The 14,401-nt window shown below is 33.3% G+C and overlaps 1 protein-coding gene across 2 annotated transcripts in view; it reads left to right on the top strand.

The window, feature by feature from the left end:
• The first annotated feature begins 1,390 nt into the window (after nt 1–1,390).
• Nucleotides 1,391–14,401, top strand: part of LOC114189612 (ATP-dependent DNA helicase SRS2-like protein At4g25120) — a 30,236-nt gene continuing 17,225 nt past the window's right edge. For both annotated transcript variants that reach the window (XM_028078230.1, XM_028078231.1), the window contains exons 1-14: nt 1,391–1,605; nt 2,077–2,737; nt 2,866–2,907; nt 3,070–3,233; nt 6,684–6,882; nt 8,759–8,815; nt 8,916–9,021; nt 9,119–9,252; nt 9,388–9,462; nt 10,686–10,811; nt 10,901–11,032; nt 11,124–11,207; nt 13,195–13,308; nt 13,441–13,541. In XM_028078230.1, coding sequence (XP_027934031.1) covers nt 1,502–1,605; nt 2,077–2,737; nt 2,866–2,907; nt 3,070–3,233; nt 6,684–6,882; nt 8,759–8,815; nt 8,916–9,021; nt 9,119–9,252; nt 9,388–9,462; nt 10,686–10,811; nt 10,901–11,032; nt 11,124–11,207; nt 13,195–13,308; nt 13,441–13,541 — 2,099 coding nt within the window. In that variant the 5' untranslated portion in view covers nt 1,391–1,501. The remainder of the gene's footprint in view (nt 1,606–2,076; nt 2,738–2,865; nt 2,908–3,069; nt 3,234–6,683; nt 6,883–8,758; nt 8,816–8,915; nt 9,022–9,118; nt 9,253–9,387; nt 9,463–10,685; nt 10,812–10,900; nt 11,033–11,123; nt 11,208–13,194; nt 13,309–13,440; nt 13,542–14,401) is intronic.

Genomic DNA, 14,401 nt, shown 5'->3' with positions numbered 1-14,401 from the left:
GATAAATTTTAAAAATTTACCGTTAGGTCCTTGATAAATTTAAAAATATTACGGGTAGATTCTTGATAAATTTAAAAACATTGTAGGTAGGTCCCTGATAAATTTAAAAACTTTGCAAGTAGGTTCTTGATAAATTTAAAAACATTGCAGGTAAGTCCCCAATGAATTTAAAAAAATTATTGGTATGTTCCTGATAAACTTAAAAACTTTGCAGGTAGGTCTCTCATAAATTTTTAAATTTGGAGTCCTCATAAATTTAACAACTTTTCAGGGAGGTCCTCAATAAATTTTTAAAAACTTTGCAGGTAGGGTTCTCGTAAATTTAAAATTTTTTAATTACATCTATGATAAAGTTAAAATTTTTAAATTAGGTCTATGATAAATTTAGAAACTTTGCAGTTAGGTCCTTTATACATTTAGAAACTTTGCCGTTAAATTTCTGCTTAATTTAAAAACTTAGCAAGTATGTTAATGATAAATTTAAAAACTTTGTAGGAAGGTATCTGATGAATTTAAAAGTCTTGCAAGTAGGTCTTTAAAAATTTACAAACTTTGCAGGTAGACCCGTGATAAATGAAACGCTTTGTAGGTAAGTCCCTGAAAAATTTAAAAATATTATAGGTAGGTCCCTAAAGAATTTAAAAAAATTGTAGGTATGTTGCACATAGGTCTTGATGAATTTAAAAAATTTGCAATTACATTCATGATAAATTTAAAAACTTTGCAGTTAGGTCCTGATAAATTTAAAAACTTTGTAATTAGGTATTGATAAATTTAAAAGCTTTGCAAGTCTCTAATAAATTTAAAAGTTTTGCAGTTATGTTCTGGATACATTTAAAAACTTTGCAATTAGATCTCTGATAAATTTACAATTTTACATATAAGTCCTTGATAAATTTAAAAACTTTACAAATAAATATTTTTAAATTTATTTTTCGAGTAGAATTTCTTATAAAAAAACATTGTTAAAATTTAATAAATTTATTGTCACCAAAATACCAAACGATTACTTTTTAATATGAGCGAGTGAAGATACTTAATATAAAGTGGTTTTAATTTATCATTTACTTAAGTTTAATCACTTTCTAAAGTTTCATAAAATACTTTTAAATTTTTCATAAATTTATAAAACTCTTTTTGAATTTTACTATATAAATTTTTTAAAATTGAAATTACAAAAATGTTAACATTTTAAACAAATTTGAGTAATTACAGTCGAACATATATTTTAAATTATGTAAGATGTTCTTATGTAAAATAATATTTCGGAATACCAACCAACTCATTTGCCTTTTTGAGACAATTTTAGTTTATTTATTTATTTTTCATTCTAAAAGCATATAAATAAAAAAAAAGTTTTTTTTAAGGGAGGGAAAAGGAAAGAAACACTTTCAAAAGCAGGAGAAAGAAACCATAGTCATTCGTGGTCTCCTTCATGCGCCTCGCAGAATACCCTGTCAGTAACCGCGGCAGGGTTTGACGTTCTGAACTTCCCACCGAAATGACGGACCAAAGAAGTGGCCGAATCAGCGCTTATTTCAGTGCTTCGAAGCCCATTCTCTCTCGAAAAAGACCTTCGGATTCTTCTCCCCTTCACTCTCACCGGTAACCCTCTTTCTCTAATCCTTCCAATTTTCCATTTTATCGAATGCGATATTTCTTCTTTAACTCTATTTTTGAAGATCGAATGCAAGAAAGAGAAAAAACGTTAATGCATTTTTAAACGCCTACGCGCGAATTAATTTCGTTATTTGAAGTTCCGTAATCTTTTTGTTGTTCGTAGAATCAAGAATGCGATATTTCTTCTTTAACTCTTTTTTTTTTTTTTTTGAAGATCGAATGCAAGAAAGAGAAAAAAACGTCAATGCATTTTTAAACGCCTACGCGCGAATTAATTTCGTTATTTGAAGCTCCGTAATCTTTTTGTTGTTCGTAGAATCAAGAATGCGATATTTCTTCTTTAACTCTATTTTTGAAGATCGAATGCAAGAAAGAGAAAAAACGTCAATGCATTTTTAAACGCCTACGCGCGAATTAATTTCGTTATTAGCTCCGTAATCTTTTTGTTGTTCGTAGAATCAAGAATGCTGGTGATGTTGGTTCCGATTCTTTTGCGAAGAGGGTTCCTCTTGCGGAGGTATCGCTGAATATGTTCAATGCGACTGGGAATTACCATGGTCCATCGTCTGAGTCAATTCACGGCAGCTTCAATGCAAGGAGTGTGTCTCTTTCTGCACTTGGTTCCGCGAATGAGAATCTGTGTCGAGCTTTGTTTGAAACTCCAAGGAGAGAACCTGAAGGCTCTAAACCTAAAGAGCTGGATTATTTTGCCGCGAGTGGCCTTCTCGATGACGATTTTGATGACTCTTTTTTGGAGCAGATTGACATTTTGGTCGAGCAGAAATCTGCAGAGAAAGCAGCAGAGCAGCAGTTCGATCGTATATGTGACGAGAAAGTTTTGAACCAGAGCAATATTTCTGGTGAGGTTAGTCTGAGTTCAGGATGCAGTACTGTTTCTGTGGGTTTAGGAAATGATTACCTGCTTAACTATGGGGTGGATCTGGATACTATACAAGAGGAAGTGGATACAAGCTTGCAAGGTTTACTAAATAGCAACAGCAGCATGCCTGAGGAATATTTGAAATACTTGCAGTCCCTAAATGACAGGCAAAGAGAAGCAGCTTGCACTGATATTTCAACCCCTTTAATGATTGTAGCTGGTCCAGGAAGTGGAAAGGTCTTCTACTTTATGCCCTTTTTGGTCCTATTGAATGTGGACAATTTTCTTTTCCCTTTGAGTTTTTGGATTTTCATATTAAAGCTGAATTGTCCTTTTTTTTGTTATGATGTATTTTTTTATATCAGACATCCACAATGGTCGGGCGTGTATTGATGCTGCTCAATGAGGTGATGCAAAAGAATCGTTCCTAAGAGCTACACGCTTTTCACTTACGTATCTTTGATACCTGTCCATCTTTTCTACCTTTATGTATTTAAGTTTCTTTTTTTACTCTGTAAATTTTGTTGCTCAATTGTTTGTAATTTCTATTCTCTGCTAAACATGAGCAGGGCATTAGTCCATCAAACATTCTGGCTATGACATTCACAACAGCAGCTGCTTCTGAAATGAGAGAACGTATAGGGGCTATAGCTGGGAAGACAACAGCTAAAGAACTTACTATCAGTACTTTTCATTCATTTTCCTTGCAACTTTGTCGTTCACATGGAGAAAAGTATGTTGCTCTGAATTTGATCCAGATTTCACTTTAATTTGTCCTTGATATGCTGGTTATTACATATAACTTGTGTCCTTCTCTGTTTTCTTTTATAGATACTAAAGTTGCTGTTAATTTCCTTGTTATTTGAATGCTAGTTGTCGCATTTATCGTGGTTCACAATTCATCAATTCACTAACTGATAGCCAAAATCAAGATCGTAACAGGGATTGTAAGATCTTACAAATCTTATGAAATTTATATATATGTCCACAAGAACATTATCATATCTCATTCAAAATTCCCAATTGAGCTTCATAATATATAAAACACTACATCATTAGTTGTAAACACCACATCCTAGTTACATAGGAGTAACTCCTTTCTAGCCACTAAATAGTAAAAATTGGGCCTTGACTGAGAGGTAGTCACGGTTCTTTCAATTTTTCAATTGAGCTTTAAAAGAAAAAAAAGTTTTTTCTATGTTTTGCGTTACACGTCAATTCATGCATCCCAACCTAATAAAAAACCTAGAAGCTTGCCCGAGAACTATCGCTAGAGGTGTTTCTTAGTGCAGCATGAGAGGCGTCTTGAGCAATGTTGTTAAACTCAAGATCGTAAGAGAATCGGGAAGGGAAATGAAAACTCGTAACTCTAGGATTGTAACTTGACTCGTAAGAGTTACGAGTAGATAAAAAAATATATTCATAAATAGGTGCATCATTTAAAAAAATATAAATGACAAAAACAACTCATACATAATTCATAAAATGAATCCATAACAATTAAAATAGTTTCATAAGTGTGGCCAAGCTTAAAACATTTAACAAATTGTTCAATGTTTAATACAAACTATCCAAGAAATTCTTTCATATCAAAAGTAGGATAATCATCATTGTCCTCCATAGCATCTTCATTTTCATGTATGTCCTCTCCTTTAGGACCTTGATCATTATCAACAATTGGAGGAACCTCCAAATGATCCATAGGTGCAACAACACCACCTCTACTAGCATCTTCATTCTCTCCAACTTGAAGTAAGACTTCTTCATATTAAGCATCCAAACTTGAACTTGCTTCATTTTCCTCCACAGTCCATTCATCATCAATGGCTAATTCAAGATTGAAAAAGAAGGATGTTAGGAAAACAAAGGACTATAACATGGATGATCTTGCTTCTGATGATGAATGAACTGTGGAGGAAAATGAAGCAAGTTCAAGTTGGATGCTTCATATGAAGAAGTCTTACTTCAAGTTGGAGAGAATGAAGATGCTAGTAGAGGTGTTGTTGTTGCACCTATGGATCATTTGGAGGTTCCTCCAATTGTTGATAATGATCAAGGTCCTAGAGGAGAGGACGTAGATGAAAATGAAGATGCTATGAAGGACAATGATGATTATCCTACTTTTGATATGAAAGAATTCCTTGGATAGTTTGTATTAAACATTGAACAATTTATTAGATGTTTTATGCTTGGCCACACTTATGAAACTATTTTAATTGTTATGGATTCATTTTATGAATTATGTATGAGTTGTTTTTGTCATTTATATTTTTTTTAAATGATGCACCTATTTATGAATATATATTTTTTATCTACTTCTAACTCTTACGAGTCAAGTTACAATCCTCAAGTTACGAGTTTTCATTTCCCTTCCCGATCCTTTTACGATCTTGAGTTTAACAACATTGGTGAGAGGTTCCGCCACAAGGTACGAGCCCAGGAAAGGTGCCACTCAAGGAATGTCGAGGCTGTGAGAAGTGCTGTCGTGAGGTACATCGAGTTTGCAGGAGGGAAGCATTGTCGTGAGGAATGTTACCATAAGGTGCATAGAGATCGAGAGAATTGCACTGCAATGAACATTAAGGTTGCAAGAGGTGATGTGAGCAATGTCAAGCTTGTGAGAGGCCCCGCTGAGGGATTACATTTCCAAAATTGTCACTCACACTTGAGTTATGATTCATAACGGTGATCCAACGCTCCACCAAAATTGTGACTTTTAGGCAATGTGAGATCCAAGAGGGAGAAGAAAGATCAGACTTTCGTACTAACAACATGTAGAAAATAGAAATATATAGAGAAAGAAGAATAACTGGTAAAACTGAATCAATTACTTTCTTGTGATGTCCAATTCATGCATGGAGAGGAGTGTTGGAGATTTTCCATCAGTGAGACATGACCAAATTTTTTTATATGCAAACCTCATCTTATATGTTGGTTTCGTGAGGTTGATCTAGACTTAAAGTTCAATTTCTAAAATAAGTATGATAGTTTTGACATTGTAATAATGCTAAATTGTTTAGCTTTCGTTCTTTCACATGCATGAAATAAAAGTAGTGTGCAGAGTTTCATGTGTTTTCTTAAACTTGCAGTAAGTAGCCTAGATTAGATATATCTTCTGACGACAAATGATCCTAGATTTGAAGATAGGGAAGGGAAAAGATGAAGCAGAAGGACAAGGATCTGTGATTGTGATTGTGTTGTTTAAGCTGCATAAGCATGCTGCTTTTTACACTGACTGGAGTGCTTTAAGGTAGCAGAGCCAAGTTGAAAACGTAAAGGCTATTAAATGTGAAGGTATTGTATATAGATGTGCTTAAAAAGGTTTGCTCAGGCCGATTATCTATGCCGCTCTGCCGATGAACAAGATCCAAACTTTTGCTCATTGTGCTTGAGAAACCTTATAAATCAGTCTTCTAATAATCCAACTGAGCATTTTTACTGCAATCTACTTGAAAAATTTGCTCCTTCAGTATCATAGTTCCAACTGCAAGGTCCAATTCATCACTGTGTTACAGAACAAGGGAAATGGGATGAAACATTGATAAGATAAAATTCATTAAATTTCTGATTAATTAATGACTTGACAGAATGGTGGTTTGTTTATCAATCATCAAGCTTGGGAACTTGATGAAAAAGAAGTTTCATGAAAGGAACAATGAGATATCATCCAAAATAGAAAAAAAAGGGAAACAAATCAAATAATCCTTTCAATAATGCAATAAAGCTGTCAACTTTGTCTTACTGTCGTTGATAGAAACTGCCATGAAATATTATGAATATTGGGCCAAGGAGAAACCAAAAAGATTAGTCCTACCTTATAGCTGATCTAGGGCAAATACACATGCTTAAAGACACATATGACTCTTTTCAACCAAATATAAACATAATGCATTAGCCCTCAAAAATTTGAATTGACTTGTTGATGCTCATTACTATGGGGTGTCACTTAGAGCCATGGAAGAAACTTTTGTTGTGAAAAGAGAGAAAGACATACAAGAACAATATTTAAGATCATTAAAAATGGTGTATCACATCTTGTTTTAAAGCCATATTGCCAGTTACTTAATCATGAGCATTCATTTATTATATGACTGGATCTGTGTGAACTATTTGCTGCATCTGTAAGCTTTTTTTTCTCTTATTGTTAGAATGATTCCTGAATAATATTCAAATTATGCTGCAGGTTAGGTCGTACATCTGAATTCTTTATTTATGGACAGGGTCAGCAGCGAAATGCAATTATTGAGGCCATCAGATTGTTAGAAAATGAAAAGAGTAGAAATAAAGATGGTGCATTATTAATGGATGATTTATCCAATAGTCCAAAGAATCCTAAACAGTTCAAGGATAAGGCGAAGAAATGGCAAAAGTTTGTGGCTCAGGTACTCAGTCTATTCAAAGAGTCAGTCATTCCAAACCTCCGTTTGAAATGCTTTTGCAAAAGCTACGTTAACCTCTCTCAATTCTGTTGTAAAATTATCATCTCACTCATTGTATATATTTAAAATCAAATTGTATGTTTACAAAAAGTCCGGTTTGCTGTAGAATTTGTTTTTTTTTTAATTTATTTATTAAAAGTATCTAGTGTATGTGTACGGTATAGAGTTTTAATTAAAGTGAAAATCACTATTGTAATTTGTAATTAAAACTTTGCGAGTGTAAATATATCATGTGTGATGTGGCGCTATGGCTTAGATACAATTTTAGCATACTCTTTGATTTAAGTAGGTAGTAGGGCGGTTTGACGTCTTGCTGCTGATATGGCAAGACCTCATGTATTCCCTGCTCAACAATGTCTCAGCACTTGTTTTTTGAGAAGGATATTCCTAATTAACAAATCATAACTAAGTAAATTGCAAATTTTAATTTGAAGAGAAATTTCGTGCTAGAATATTGAATAACAACATATCTTTGTTGGAATAATGTCAAGGAAAGAGCTCTCACTCCATTATCCTTGATATTTTTATTCTAAAGTGTATGTACGTGAAGTAAATTGTCATTCCACTTATGCTATTCCATTCATCTGGCTTGAAGGGGGTGTCTTTACTCTAACATAGACTAAAGATATGATATGACTTAATTAGATCTTATAAACATCCTCAATGTACAAGTTGATTATATGAGGTTGAGTTAGCTTTAAGCCCAAATTCTAATTCTTAGAAAGTGGTCTTGAAGTCAACCTCACAATGCTTGTATATGTACTATTATATTTACACCCAATACTATAATATGACCATGTCTCTAGTCAATATAATATTTCCAACACACTTTCATGTTGAAAACCAGACATCTTGACTAAATATTTGTGAGTGGTTTGATAATGAGTAACATGATTGATCCACAAATTTTACTAGGATAGACTCTGATACCATCGTAGAAAGCAAAATTTAAGCTTAACTCAACCTTAAAAATAGGTTTGTAAAGTGAAACTTGCACCTACTTATATAATATAATACGATCGTATTTCTAATTGAAGTGAAATCCTCAACGCACCTCCTAATTTTGAAGATTGGACATCTCAAGTGTGAGAGTAGATATTTGTGGGTAGTCCAATAGTAACTTAAGGGGCCTAACAAACGTTGCTATGATAGACTGCGATATCATATTAGAAAGTGGACTTTGAGTGTAACTCAACCTCTTATAACTAGCTTCTAAGGTTGGGTTTATACCCACTTATATATTATAATTTGGTTATATCTTTAGTCAATGTGAGATCTCTAACATTAATAATCATGAATAGTTTTATTTCTGACAAGCACAAGCTACTTCATGTATCATGTTTCTTTGACTAGTATACTTAATCTGAGAAACATTTGAAATTAAATATTTGATTCTATTATGTAGTTTAATAAAAAGGTGTCTTACTGGACAAATCAATTATCATGCACAAAATTACTCTAAACTATAATTTCACCGGTTTTATATTTTCACTATTTTCTTAATTTGGGTCATGCGACTTCCCTTGTATCCATGACGATTCTTGGCAGACATCTACCTGTGTACAAATTTCTTTGTAATCCAAGGCTTGATAGTTCATTAATCTTCACCAGGCAGTTGGTTGTTTATGTTGTTAGGGACTGGAAAGTTGAGCTGTAAGCTGTTTGCTTCTAAATTATTAATCAGAAATTTTGTGGCAAAATTATGCATATCTTATAAATTAAGCTGTCACCTATAATTGCTTGGTAAGGATCTTTTAATTCTTGTGCTTAATAGGTAAAGTTTTATCCTGTCACATGCAATAATATTACACTATTTCAGGCCAAAGCTTCGGGAAGAACTTCTGCAGAATGTCGTGCAATGGGCAATGAAATTGGAGTAAGTTAATAAATAAAGGCTTTTCCACATGCATGCACACACAAACACCAATAACATGTTTTGTGGTTTTCATACTTTTTTTTTTCTGGTCTATAACCAGGCAGAAATTCTTGAGAATTATAACAACATATTAAAATCTTGTAATGCTCTGGATTATCATGATTTGATCAACTGTTCTGTGATGCTACTTAGTGATTTTCCTGAAGGTAATAATTTCATTTTCATAAATATACAACTATTTAAAATCTATTCATTTGTTACAATTAGTTGAACTAACTTGTGTTTGTTTAAACTATGAATAAGTTTTGAAAGAATGTCAGGATTCATGGAAAGCTATTGTTATAGATGAATTCCAAGATACCAGTGCCATGCAATACAAGTTTCTAAAGATACTTGCATCTCATCATAAAATAACAATTGTTGGTGATGACGATCAGGTTTGAATGTTGTCTTCTTGATACCTAAAGTTTGACAAGTCTGTGGTCGGATATTTGTATTGTTTTTGTTTCTGTCTGGTCTCTTAAACGGTCATCCTATTAACAGTTGGTCTAAAGCCTTAATTTTTCTTGCAGTCTATTTACAGTTTCAACGGAGCTGACATTTCTGGATTTACGTCATTTCGAACTGATTTTCCAAACTACAAAGAGGTTTCTCCTTCTCTTGACTTATTATGTTTGTGCTAGATACTTGACTTTTGTGTGTTTCAAACAAATTAAAATAAAATATTATCATAAAAAGTAGATTTTAAGTCTAACTCAACCTTATAAAATAATTTGTTGGGTGAAATTTGTACTAATTTATATATTGTAAATTTGTTTTATTAGTAGTCGATATGAGATATCCAACTCCTCCCCTCGCACTGAGACATACATCACAAGTTTGAGACTAAATATTTATGGGTAGTCTAATAGTGGGTGGCATGATAGGCACAACAAACAACAAATCTCGTTAGGATAATCTTATCTTTTTAAATGGTTTGAAACCATCTTAACATGTGAACTTTAAACTTAATTCAATCTTACAAAACCGACTTGTTCGGTGATGTTTGCACTTATTTATATATTGTAAATTTTCTTTATCATTAGTCAACGTGGAATCTCCAACATTCTATGTAGAGAATATATCTAACAAATCTCAAGACAAGACTTAGAAGGACAACCACTGTTAACCGACAATGCTTTCGAAAGTGTTTTATAGGGAGAGGGGATGACTATTTATGGCCATGAAAATTTTAAAATTTAAATGAAACACAAGAGGGAAATTCAAAATTCAAATTTAGACTTGAATCTAGACTATTCTAAGAAATAGCTGAAAATGTGAGGTGGTGTGATTTGTCCCATGCTTTCGTTTCCCATGCTTGTGTTGCTTGCATGTCAAGGCACAAATCAGAACATGCTTTCCTTGCCTCATCTTATCATCTTAGTTGAAGTTCTATCGCTCCGATTAGGCTTGATTGAATATTCAATTGTAGCCCAATTTGAACTAACTATAATTACAATTAAAACTCAAATTTAGAGAAATTAAATTCTACAGTTACGAGCCCAAGAAATAGAAAAGAAAGTCAAGAATTATTTTTTTGAGCAAGAATGTTGTCTTTTGTCATGTAACCCTCCTTGGGATTTCTTTTGTGCACTCTCGGTCTTTTTCATCTTCTCCATTCATGCATTCTTTAGACTGGTACAACTAAATAATGCCAACTAATTCCTTAATTAGTGTTGGCTAATTTTTTTTTTCTATTTATATTCGAGGCCATATGGAGTGATTGGTTTTACCCATATACATTCATGATTCTGTAGAATAATGGTTACATTGTTTCGTTATTAAATTTCTTCATTGGATACCTCCTTATTATTATTGTTTTTTTTTTCAGATTAGGCTTAACAAAAACTATCGATCCACACGTTGCATTGTCGAGGCTGCATCTTGTCTTATTCAAAACAATTCCAAGCGATGCCAGCTAAAGAATGTTCTTACCGATAACTCTTCTGGTTCTAAGGTTACAATCTTGCTATGCTGGTTTGAAAAGTATGTTTAATTGTGATTTTTGTATATATAGTTAAAATTTGTGTTCTCAATAATGTGTAGATAGTTATGAAGGAGTGTCACAATGAGGATGCACAATGCGCATTTGTTGTTGACAAAATCTTAGAAATGTCATCAAATCATTCAACAGATAAGTGTTGTTTTGGCAACGTTGCAATTCTCTACCGTAGGCAGGTGATGTTTATTGCTATTACAATTATCTATGAACATAATTTCCCTTTTTCTGACTGAATGTTATTTTCTATTGCCTTTCTTCCTCTTTCAGGTATCAGGGAAAGCCTTCCAAATGGCTTTCCGTGATAGGAAAATACCATTTAACATTCACGGTGTGGCTTTTTACAGAAAAAAGGTAATTAATTTTACAATAAGATAAAACTGCATTTATATTGAACAATTCATAATTGACCATTGTTAAAGATATACATTTCTAGGCCTTTGCTAATAACTATAGCCTTTCGATTTGTAAGTCTTTGGATTGCTTAATTCTCTGGGGGAATCTGGTCAGTTTTGTAACTTACTATTTTATGGTCTATGTGGAGTAACCTTCTTGGTATGTTGCTCGGAGGAGTTTGCTTTGTTTTGTAAATTGCTTCGCTCTCCCTATGGTCTCAAGTAATCCTTGTGTGTTTTGTTTGGAAAATTAAACCACTTTGTTCAAACCTTTGGGAAGCAAATCCTTTAGTTTTCTATCGTCTTACCTTCCATGGAAATGTGTATGCTTAATAATGTATGTTAATGATATAGTCATTACGGGGAATAATGTTTCTAGAATCTCTCAGCTAAAAGAACACTTATGCAATAATTTTCAGACCAAGGATCTTGTTAGTCTTAAATACTTTTTGGGCATTGAAGTAGTTCAATCAAAGGAAGATGTTGTATTTTCTCAAAGGAAATATGCTTTAGATATCCTTCAATAGACATGCATGATTGATTGTAAACCAATGGATAAGTTGTATGGACCCAAATCAAAATTTAATGGCAGGGTGAAGCTTTCTCTAATTAAAAAAGATATGGAAGATTGGTTGGAAAACTCATTTATCTTACGATTACCACACCAAATTTATCTTTTGCATTGGTGTTGTGAGTTAATTCATACATACTCGTTGTATTGATCATTGGAAATATGTCATTTGTATTCTAAGATACCTCAAATGGCTCCAGAACAAGGTCTACATTGTGAAAATAAAGGAATTTCCCAATTTTCTAGATATTGTGATGCTGATTAGGTAGGTTCTTCTATAAAGAGACACTTTGCTACAAGTTATTATGTTTTCATTGGAGAGAATATTATTTTTTTGGAAGAGCAAGAAACAAAATACAATTGCTTGATCAATAGAAGTTGAATATAGGGTAATGACATCTCTCACTAGTGAGCTTGTATGGGTAAAATAGTTTCTCCAAGAATTAGATTTTTGTGAGATTGAATAAATGAAGATGTATTTTTATATAATAAAGTGGTTCTTCACATTGCTTCTAATCACGTGTTTCATGAGAAGACCAAACACACAAAGATGTACTATCATTTCATTTGAACAATGTTGTTATCCAAAGAAATTAGAACTGATTTTGTGAGTCTAATGATCAACTTGGAGATGTGTTGACAAAATCATTGACAAGACCACAAACTGAATTTATTTGTTCTAAGTAGGCTAAGTAAGCTTTATTTGAAAGCTGATTTTTTGGTAGTACCTATTTGTAGCTAGGATTGTATGTGTTTTACTCTTTCCTTTCTCATTATTGTATCACAGATCCGTTGTATGAAAATATGACCACCTAAGGGAGACTTTTTTAAGCTCTTAATATATTTTCTCTCGTTCTTTACTTTCTCAAATTATGTGTAACTGTGTTTTCAACCAGAGCTGTATTTTTTCCAAGATACCACGTTACCTCCAACAAGAAAATAATGGGTCACATGTATCCTATCAGCAAAAACCTTCCTTAGTCTGCAACAACAAAACTGTAAATTCTATAGTGGACAATAATCTTGTGTAGAATCCTGCGCCAGGTTTTCCTTGAGATATTTCTAGGATGTGAAGAATATCTAGGGGCAAGTCATAGAAAATTAATATGAACTGGCTATTTTCGCACCCTAGGATTCCTATCTGTCAAGCTAAGCCATTGTATATATGTCTTGCATCCAGCTTCTTACATGTGTAAGTTATCTCTAGGGCTCAACAAGATTTGTTTAAGATATGTTCTAGACTATTTTATCATTGAAGTTCACAAGCTGTTGACAGTTTTATGATTATAAGTTTATAATTATTGGGCTTACAAATGATGGTATCTTTGTCTTTGCATGTATGCATAATTTGTTTACTTGTGCCTTCTTATAATAGGTAGTCAGAACTATCATCGCCATGCTTCGAACGACACTGCCTGGTTGTGATGATGGGTCATATGGTCGAGTATTCAAGGCTTTATTGCCGTTGGAGAAAGATAAAAAAAAGAGGGTACAACTTTTATAAAGGTTTTCAGTTTTAACCTTCATAACAGATGGACCATATTGTGGCTTCAAATACCTTCTTTAATTTGCATATATTGTTTCAGTGTAAATGTTTCTGATTGGTGTTTTTCCCTTGCAGATAATTGACCATATCAACAAAATATCAACAATTAGAAAATGTAGTTTCTTGTCAGCTGCCTATGACATATTTAGTGCGAAGATTTCTGGTATCTTTAAAAGGTTTTGCAAAGGATTCTCTCCTAAAATGTTATCATGCTATATTAATTTTTTCAAAAAATAGTTACTGTGTATTAGTGTGTATGGCACGAATTAAGAAAAACGAAACTTTGCATATTACACTTGTTGATCAACTCAACTATTTCAGTACAAGAGAAAGCCATTTATAAGACTGAGGATACAAAAGAGAGAAGAAAAGCTAACGGAAATAACAGAAGAGAAAGTTAACTAACTGATACTGTGTATATCTAATTGTAATAGCCCCCCTCAAGTTGGGTGATAGATATTGATAGGGCACAACTTGGCAATGTTGGCAGCAAAGGGTGTGGGATACAAGGATTTAGTGAAAGCATCAACAAGCTGATGTTTTGAAGGTACATGAGAAAGAACAATGAGCCCATATGAGATTTTAGAACGAATGAAATGACAATCGACCTCTATATGTTTTGTTCGTTCATGGAAAGAGGGATTCTTGGCTAAGTGAATGGTGGATTGGTTGTCACAATAGGTGGGAATAGGCAAAGAAACGTCAAGAGAAAGATCATCAACAATGTACTTGAGCCATTGGAGCTCACAAGCAACAGTAGCAAGGGCCCTGTATTCAGCTTCAGTGGAACTTCTTGAAACAATATTTTGCTTTTTAGATTTCCATGAAATCAAACAATTACCGTAGAAGACGCAATAACCAGTGACAGAATGTCTTGTAGTACTACAAGTTGCGCAGTCAGAGTCGGAAAAAGCTTGTAGCCTATTGCAATTTTGAACAGGATAGAAGAGCTCCTATCCAGGTGCATTCTTGAGATAACGCAAAATGTGAAAAGCAAAGTGTAAATGAGAGCTGCAAGGGTAGGCCATGAACTCAC

This window comes from Vigna unguiculata, chromosome 7, assembly GCF_004118075.2.
Source record: "Vigna unguiculata cultivar IT97K-499-35 chromosome 7, ASM411807v1, whole genome shotgun sequence".
Taxonomy (NCBI): Eukaryota; Viridiplantae; Streptophyta; class Magnoliopsida; order Fabales; family Fabaceae; genus Vigna; species Vigna unguiculata.
Note: the sequence above shows the minus strand (reverse complement) of the source record. Positions and strands in the feature narration are given on the sequence as shown.